The 8,787-nt window shown below is 43.0% G+C and overlaps 1 protein-coding gene across 3 annotated transcripts in view; it reads right to left on the bottom strand.

The window, feature by feature from the left end:
- Nucleotides 1-8,444, bottom strand: part of LOC137869236 (ceramide transfer protein) — a 19,239-nt gene extending 10,795 nt beyond the window's left edge. For all 3 annotated transcript variants that reach the window (XM_068706495.1, XM_068706494.1, XM_068706493.1), the window contains exons 1-2: nucleotides 7,959-8,444; nucleotides 6,034-6,168 (exon numbers count right to left, since the gene is read on the bottom strand). In XM_068706495.1, the coding sequence (XP_068562596.1) occupies nucleotides 6,034-6,168; nucleotides 7,959-8,069 (246 nt within the window). In that variant the 5' untranslated portion in view covers nucleotides 8,070-8,444. The remainder of the gene's footprint in view (nucleotides 1-6,033; nucleotides 6,169-7,958) is intronic.
- Between the last annotated feature and the right edge of the window lie 343 nt (nucleotides 8,445-8,787).

Below are 8,787 nucleotides of genomic sequence, written 5' to 3' on the forward strand. Positions count from 1 at the left end.
TGCCACAACACATTTAAACAGATCTGGGATCCGCGGCTCGGTGAAATCGTAACGCACAATAAGCACAGTCGCTTCCTATGGAGGGCCAAGAGTCAAGCACTTTCAGAGAGAAAGGATTAGCGGTGGAGATAGTTTGATTAATGCATTTATGGATTCTTTTACACATTATATCAATATGCTATTCTGAGTGTAAATTAGGGCAAATCCTCTTATGATACAAGTCATCTCATATCTGATAAGGATATATACTGTATACGGATATAACATGTTTTCTGGTAATTCAATAGTCTATATGAAATAACCACATGCTTCTGTACTCTTGTGTGAATTGAATACCATAAAATAGTATTTTCTCCGTTAATGAAGACCTTTAGTGCAAAATAATCTGATTTTCTTGATGAATCCTGTCTACCAGCTCTATTTCAACCTATAATAGATTAACATGCGTATTAACCGTTATATTCACTGAGACAAGCAGTAATAAAAACAGGCACATTTGGTCATTAATAATTGCAAGCTTGTAATCTGATATCACCCGGAGAATGCCAGAGACCAAACCATTACTGAAGATTGTATTGCTTCAGCGAGTTGGCAGAGGAAATAAATGGCCCACTTTGGTGTCGTTAAAAGAGGTTTCATTGGAGGAGTGCAACTTGGCCGCGTTGGCCCGACACCTGGACGGCACCGAGGCCAAGAACAGATGTTCGCCGTCAATAATGCACGAGATGAGGCCCGAATGCTGAGAGCTCACCAAACCAGAGGCTCGTTTGAAAGCGGCACGCGGCGCACAAGATCAACGCCAGAGACCGACGAGAAGAGGAAGCACGGGAGAGGAAGGAAACGAGTGCATCCTTATCTCTCCATTTGTTCTAAGAAAGACAACTTCAACATCCTCGTTCTCTCTTAAAACCCAAGAAAACCCCGACTAGTCACAACCTCAAAAAAAACCCCTAAAACTACCAACTCTGATCTGCAAAAACCCCAAAAAACGTAAACAAAGACTGTAAAATACATCTCTACCTTCGTCTGATTGTACCACACTAACACCACGAGAAATGAGTGTTTGGATGGTAGATCTTAGTGCCATTGGGTTGCTAGGAAAGTGAGGAAGTGGATTCCTCTTCATCGCCTCCAGACTACGGGGTCATGGGCACACTGACTGGACCTCAGGGTGGAGGAATGAAAGCCTGCACTGGGGTCAGGAGGTTGCTGGAAGCCACGGCAACAGTAAACAATCATCCATCACAGGAAGGTCCTTTTAGCAGCCGCGCACATCACAGGATGACATGACGACACTGATCTCAGCCTGGGATCAGTGTCAGCCTCTGTGAAAGGCAAGCAGAGTGTTTGGTTTGTGTGTCTGTCTACGTATGTGTGTGTGTGTGTGTAGGTTGATTAATGAACAACTTAACACACAGGTCAAGGTAGAAGCAAGTCAGTGTGGAGAGCATGAGAATGTCTGGTGCACACTGCATGCATGGAAGACCTTCCAACAGTTGTAACGAAATGGATGGAAAGTTTAGACGCGATCTCAGCAAAGCACTTTGGAACCCGGGATCAATGCTTCGATTATTTCGGCGAGTTGAAAGGGTAGTTTGGATTTTTTTTTGAAGTGGGGTTGTATGAGGTACTTATCCATAGTCAGCGTATTACCGACAGTGGATGTCGGTAAGCTCGCCTCCAGTTTGGAGAAGCAGACAGGAGTACCGACGATTTGGCAAAGCAATGTTCTGCAGCAAAATGTATTTCAGCCCCCCGAAAAAGAAATGCCCCAAAAAAATAATAATCTAGATCCGTTTAAGTGTAGACTAAATTTAGGATATTTTCAGCACTTTATCTTTAACTTTATCACTTTAGCCGTCAGACAGACAAAACTGAACAGAGTGAAACTTATCTATAACCTCTTGAAAGTATAGATAAGTTTCATTTTCAGCTCAGTTCCCCGTAAGAAAAGTACCTCATACTTCCCATCTGTTGGTTATTGGGGGGATTGTGTGATCCTCCTTGGTTTTGGGCGTGAGGAGACTTCAACAGCAACTATTCCAGATGTCTGTCAAAGGCCTCCCTGATTGAGGCTCCAGATACAGATCATCAGAGTCAAAGTGTTTGATTCTAGAGACTCATATTTCTGCATCTCGTTTGTTTTGGATGGCGTCCAACTGTATGGTCTTATGAGGGAGCATGTTGAGGAGGAGGAGGAGGAGGAGGGCAGGGAGAAACAAATAAGAAATAATTTGGCGCTTTTTTTCCCTCCTGGTACGATGTGACAAAACAGATTTTCTGCTTCTTTTTTCTTCAATCCCAAACTTCCTACTCAGTTTTAAAAAAATAAAGCTTCTGTCTTTCTTCCTACCCGTTTCGAGTTGGTGTACGTGTTTTCAGTCACAGTCTACAGAACCGAGTGAATGGGAGCTCCGTTTTAAAAAAAACAAACACCACGTGCGATTCTCAATACCTAAAATAACAAAGGGGGATTAAACCAAAGCAAACAATGGGAAACCATACAAAAGCTGCACCAGACCCAACTGTATTTCATTACTCATTTGTGCAAATTTAAACCCAACAACTATGCTCAGATTCAGACAAATATACTATCTAGTTCCTTCAGCATTACTGCCGAGGTCCGGAGCCAAGAACATCTTTCTGTAGACGCAAGAAACGGGATCCCGATGGCAGCACAGGAAACAGGGACTCACCCAAGCGGTCAGGGTGAAAGAAAAGGAAAGGAAAGGTTAAATAAACAAGGGTGAGAACATCACGCACACGCACGCACACGCACGCACACACTCAACCTCCTCTTGACTTGAAGCACGCATGTCCTTCCCTTTCTCTTTGTGGCAGAACTCAAAAACACTCCAACACAACACAACACCACCAGAGAGAGGGAGCCACAAGTAGGCCGGCTCTTATAAACCGACCGCGAGTTGGTGGCTAGCAGCCTTTGAAGGCAACGTGTGGCGGAGGCCCATTCGCACATACAGTCAACCGTACCAACATATGCAAACACAACTAGTCATGTTAACATGAGAAGATATTACATGTCCAAGTCAACACAAAGTTTGATTTTAAACTCTACTGTTCAAACCTTCCGAGCACTAAAGCTATATGTCCGTAATATTAGTTCTTTGTGCTCAACAAATATGTTGGCTGCAACACTTGATGGCATCAGAGAGTATCATCATGTCCCCTTGTGTTAGATGTCGCTGTGAACACACTCTGACCCACCTATACTAGTGTGTGGACACGAAGAAGTGAGCAGCCGATAATGCAATCCAATAGCTCCACAATGAATCCTCCCTTTTGGTTGCGTCTGTGTCACACTAATTGATTGTAAGCTGTTTTTGTGGCTAATTAATTCTGTGTTAAACCCACTAACTAACTAACAACGCTGCTGTTGGGTTTGCTGGGAGCGATGGATCCCGGTCCCGGCAGCGAGCTCCGCGTCCAGCCCTAATCTCGGGGTTTTACACGGCCTTTTGAGAAATGCTTCGGAGCATTTGCTGGCGTTGTTTTGCAATAAAAGAAGTCGCACACTCTCTTACAGGTCTACCCACGTTTCACAACTTAAGTGTGCCGACTGAAACCCGTGAATGAGTCACGGCGCAGCTTAAACCACAGACTTCCATTTGAACTAAATACATATATGCAAAGTGTTTGCACACCAGAGCGGCAAAGTCCATTAATCTATTCGTCGGTCGACAGAAAATGAGTCGGTAGGTTTTGAAAGTCAAATAATTGTCTTGGTCATTTTTAGAGCAGAAACGCCTAACATTTGCTGGTAGCAGCTTCTCAGATGTGAGCATTAGATGCTTTTCTTGTCATAGCAAATTGAATTGTCATCTTTTCTATTGCCACAGTATTAACAGCCTCTGACCCAAGTATGAAGCCTTTAAAACTGTAAACATTAAGTATGGCGTGAACCTACATGCAAAGATCTCGATCACGTTGATACAGTGCATAAAGATGCAACTCAGCACAAACTATTCTTGCAGCCACACTCAAATGTTGTCACACTAGACGTGGAACACCTGGACACAGGAAGTCGGATGTGTGAGAACATGCTAGCTGTACCATGGTGCATCTGAGCGGTAATGCAAAAACAACAAACATTTCAATAACTGTACCTCAGAACTATGTACGCACCAGACTTTTGAGGCATATTTCCAGTGGAATGAGAAATGACGACAGTAGAGCACCGCGTGGAGATTAATATTTACACAAGCTGGGAATGGATGAAGCTGAACAAATACAGGTAACAGCAACGCCTGCTTCGTGCTGCATGGGAACAGTGACTTATTCATTTCCCTCGTTACTGTTTGGAGAGAGACTCAGACGGAGAACCGGTCAATGGCTGACCTGGGTTCCCACCGTGCATTAAACACGGCTGACACGTTGGGGTTTATTTCCCGTGCTCAGCTAAGGATCTCTTGGTATCAACGAAAGCCTGACTGGCATGATGGGAGTCTCTGCTACCACAGCACTACTGCCTCAGTCTCTGCTATGCAGTGACTGAACCTCACTGGTCTCATGATGAAGCTCTCTTGGTCAAGCGTTACCACACAGCGTGTTGTTTGGAAAGGAAAACAGTCACCTGACAGGCTAAACAGCCTCGAGCATAACTTGGGACATAATCAGGAGTTCTTTAGAGGAAAATAGGTTATCACAGCCGATCAAGAACCAGACTGAGAAAGTCCAGGGTAAAGGTTCCTCATCTGATTAGAATAGTCAACAGTGAGTCAAGCCTTAGGCTTGCACAAGGATCCAGGAAAGAGGCAGAGTCTTTCCTATATGAATTAAAGAGAAACATATGGTGGATGCCTGACATCTGAATCACATCTAATACATCATAAACTTCTCAAAAGTATGTGGGAGGCTCAGGAAGGAAGAGAGAGAGAGGGGTGGGGAGAATGCTGACGGGAAACAGAAAAGTCTCTCTGCTCTTCAGATTTCTGCTAATGTGCTCCTCATGTGATCATCTTAACCCGTTCATGTTGTATTTCAGCACGGCTATGAGTGAATAACATGGGAACTGAAAAACTTTACTACAGCTTTGGTCGGTTTCAGTATTTCATATTACTAAGTTAAGATAGAAATGCAACAACTGGAGGTATTTTCAAAAGACAAGCAGATGGGGTTTTTTTGCAGCACATGTTGTGATTCCTTCAGAATCGTGGCCAAGGGTGGAACTCTTGGAGCCAATCTTTCTGACCAAAACAGACAGAGTCGATTCCACAGTTCTTCTCTCAGCCTTCATCTACTTTTTCATCACCAACAAGAAAAAAACCCCATCCAAGCATCATTTAGGCAGATAAAACAGTTTGTGTAGGCACTGACGGCAACAGTTATTCTTTAGTTGATTTGATTTGTAATAATTTAATCTTATTTCCTCCAAATTGCCGATGATTTCCTGATTATGAAAACACTTACAAAGCAACGTCGACTCCGATTAGCAACATAATTGAGTCAAGACTACGCCTATTAGCCTCTACGTATTGCAGCTAGCCAACAAATATAAAAAGGACAAGGTCAAGACTCTAAACTGTACACCAAATATATCCACTGGGGTTATATCACAGGCACGCAAGCTGAACACCTGAGCACCAGCCGGCCGCTCGGCCTATTTCTGAAAAAAAAGGTCAAACTAGAGCAACACGTATTGTAGAGGAAACCAGGTGAAGCTGGAGGTGAAGTGACCCAAAAAAAAGGGTTGTGTGTAGTGTTGCTGGCTACATTTGCAATTTAAATAAACATGCACATAGAATCCTCTCAGGTCTTTAATAGCAGAGGATGTGTGCCACAGTGAATTTGACTGTTTGGTTACCTAACAGCAGCAGTGAAGGTTTCCCTCTCTTACACAAACAACAGCGTTCATTCCTGTAAGACATTTTGAAAAGGCCAATATTGCACAAAAGAAAAGGCCGCACTCAAGACCGCAGAAGTGCCTTCAAACACGCTCGAATGCTTCAAAGATGGTGGAATGTTGAAGCACAGTTAACAGAAAGCTTTGTAGTGCGGGAACCCAGCGGTACTCACGGTAATGACAGCCTTGCTGAGGCAGAGGGAACCCCGGCAGCCGTACTCCGTCTCATCCTGAGACTTGTAGTAGCTCAGCGTGTTGTTTTTCAGGACCACCCAACGGTCCTGCCATCCATGGATGTAGTTTGTCCACTGAAACATAAAGCGCTTTAATCAATATCTTTGAATGCCGAGTGAAAAAGCATCTAAATAAATACCACCGTGCTTAAAAGTCAGTCGATTTTGAGACCTCTACTGGTTTTTTGGGTGGTGGTATAAATGGTTTAGAGGCTGTGTTATTTAAAGCTGGCCAGCTCACACCGGCTGCCTTATTTACAAAGAAACATTTAACACCTGACCGTCTAATACAACAAACTACAGCCTCACCCATCACCACAGAGCTGAATCAACAACGTTAACGTTCCACAAAGTCTTTATTAAAGGACTGTTGGATTCATGGATCGTTAAACTGCAGAGTAGTTTCCATTTTTACTAGTAACTCAGTGTACAGTACAACAAAACGTGTGTATTTTTGCACTTCAGGGGAAAACTGAATTAGTACACGTGGGATTTTATGGACACATTAATCCTCACAAGACCCGTGACGTGAACAGAGCTCAGTATGATCGAAGAGGTGAGCGCTTCTGGATGCAGAGCCGCTTAATCTCACAATATGCTTGGTTAGCGGGTCAGCGTGCAATCTGTTTGTAGACAACCAGCGTACAGTGACATTAATACCACCATTAGCTTGCCAGCAGCTTAAGTAATTAAAGACGGTGGTACAATTTGGCCAAAACAACATCTTGCACAAGTGAGCAGAAGCCTGTGGCAAAAATGGGTTACCAAGAATCTGTCTAGCAGGAGACTTAACTGTCTGCTCACCCCCGGAAAAAAAAAAAGGTGATTAACAGCAGCATGCAGCGATCTTCACACAGTGCACTCAGTCAACGAGTGTTGTTTACTTGTACCAAATGTTTGTCCTGCACACCTTGCATACTGTTGTCAAATCAATATTTACAGTATCACTGGACATTTGCCCATAACACTGAACGCCATTTGCTGAATCCACGGTGTTATCAAAAGGAAATATGCAGCAGAACTACTTTAACCTGTGAAATGAGCCCTCCAGTGGTCATTAATCACAAGATGAGCTTCTCAGGCATTTTACTCTTTTTTTTTTTTTTTGATAGGGGAACACATTAGTCAGCACAATGTACACCAGGCAATATAACAGCTGAACTGTGATCACAGGTCTGTATTAAGTATACACTGCCACATTTAATGAACTATAAACAATAACCTACACTCATTACCACAGTAAACTAATCTCTCTTCTGGTGGGAGCTGGGAGCTAATGTGTCTATGTGCTGCATTACATACCCCGCTGTTCAATTTCAATTTCTATGGAAGGGGGGGGGGGGGGCTTTCCTTTCGCTTCAGTGGAGGATTACCGGTCTGATATTCCTGAGCAGCAAAGTGGAAACGTTGACGGATTCTGGCAAAGGATTCTGTATATAACCCTACTCTCAAAATAGACATTGACACAATTTGTTCATACCTGTGTTACCTATCCTCTTTTCACAGGATTGCACAACCAGCTCTGCTAATAAAGGATTATCTTATCTTATCTTAAGAATATTTATTGTTTTATTATAAGGATATTTACTGGTGTATTGTAAGGATATTTATTGTTTTATTATAAGGATATTTACTGTTTTATTATAAGGATATTTACTGTATAATTACTTATTTGTAATACTTGTTTTGATCTTGTTTTTTTTACTATGGCTCTTGTTTGCCCTATCCACTATGCTGCTGAGATCCTGTGAATTAATAAAAAAATATTTGATCACCTCCCTGACAGTTATGCCCTCAGGACTTGGCAGCAGTGGCAATAATGACTAAAGAGGAAATTTTGTTTTTAGCCCCAACACGTGACTTACCTTACTGAGGACTCCGCTCAAGTCGACCATACCGACCAGATGTCCAGACTCATCTCTGGGCTCTGCATCTTCCTCGGAACCGGAGGAGTTCCAACTCTGGTTGTCTGACATTTTCCTCTAATTTAGGCTAACGCTTTAGTAGATAGAAAAAAACAATAACAATAGCATATGACAGCAGATAAGAAGCTGCAAACCGTTCACCAAATCATGTTGTTATCATAGACGACTGTGCTAGTAGCTCTGAGTGCACACGGAGTTAGCACAGATAGCTAAAGGCTTAACGGGATCGATAGCTAACTTAGCTTAGCTAGCACCTAAATAGGTCGGCACACATTTTGTAGGTCTAATAATCCAGGTGAACGCTAGCTAAGCCTGTAACCAGCGCCATGTTTCAACTGACGTCTCCCGGAGCTGCTTCTTCTTCTTCTTCTTCTTCTTCTCGGGTGGGTGAGCGAGCTTGTGAGCGCGTGCGTGCTCCAACTTGTGTGCTGCGCAGGGGCGCTGGCTCCGCTGACGTCACCAAATCTCCACTCCTCTCGACGACAGGAAGGACAGGCTCCCCCCCCCCCCCTCTGTTTATTATGGCTCTGAAAATAGACTGAGAAAAGTAGAAGGGAATAGATAGATAGATAGACAGACAGACAGACAGACAGACAGACAGATAGACAGATAGATAGATAGATAGATAGATAGATAGATAGATAGATAGATAGATAGATATATAACAGACAGATAGACAGATAGATAGATAGATAGATAGATAGATAGATAGATAGATAGATAGATAGATAGATAGATAGATAGATAACAGACAGACAGACAGACAGAT

The sequence above is a fragment of the Cebidichthys violaceus genome, unplaced genomic scaffold (genome assembly GCF_023349555.1).
Source record: "Cebidichthys violaceus isolate CVI_PGR_0920_01 unplaced genomic scaffold, fCebVio1.0.p SCAF_12, whole genome shotgun sequence".
NCBI classification, from domain to species: Eukaryota; Metazoa; Chordata; class Actinopteri; order Perciformes; family Stichaeidae; genus Cebidichthys; species Cebidichthys violaceus.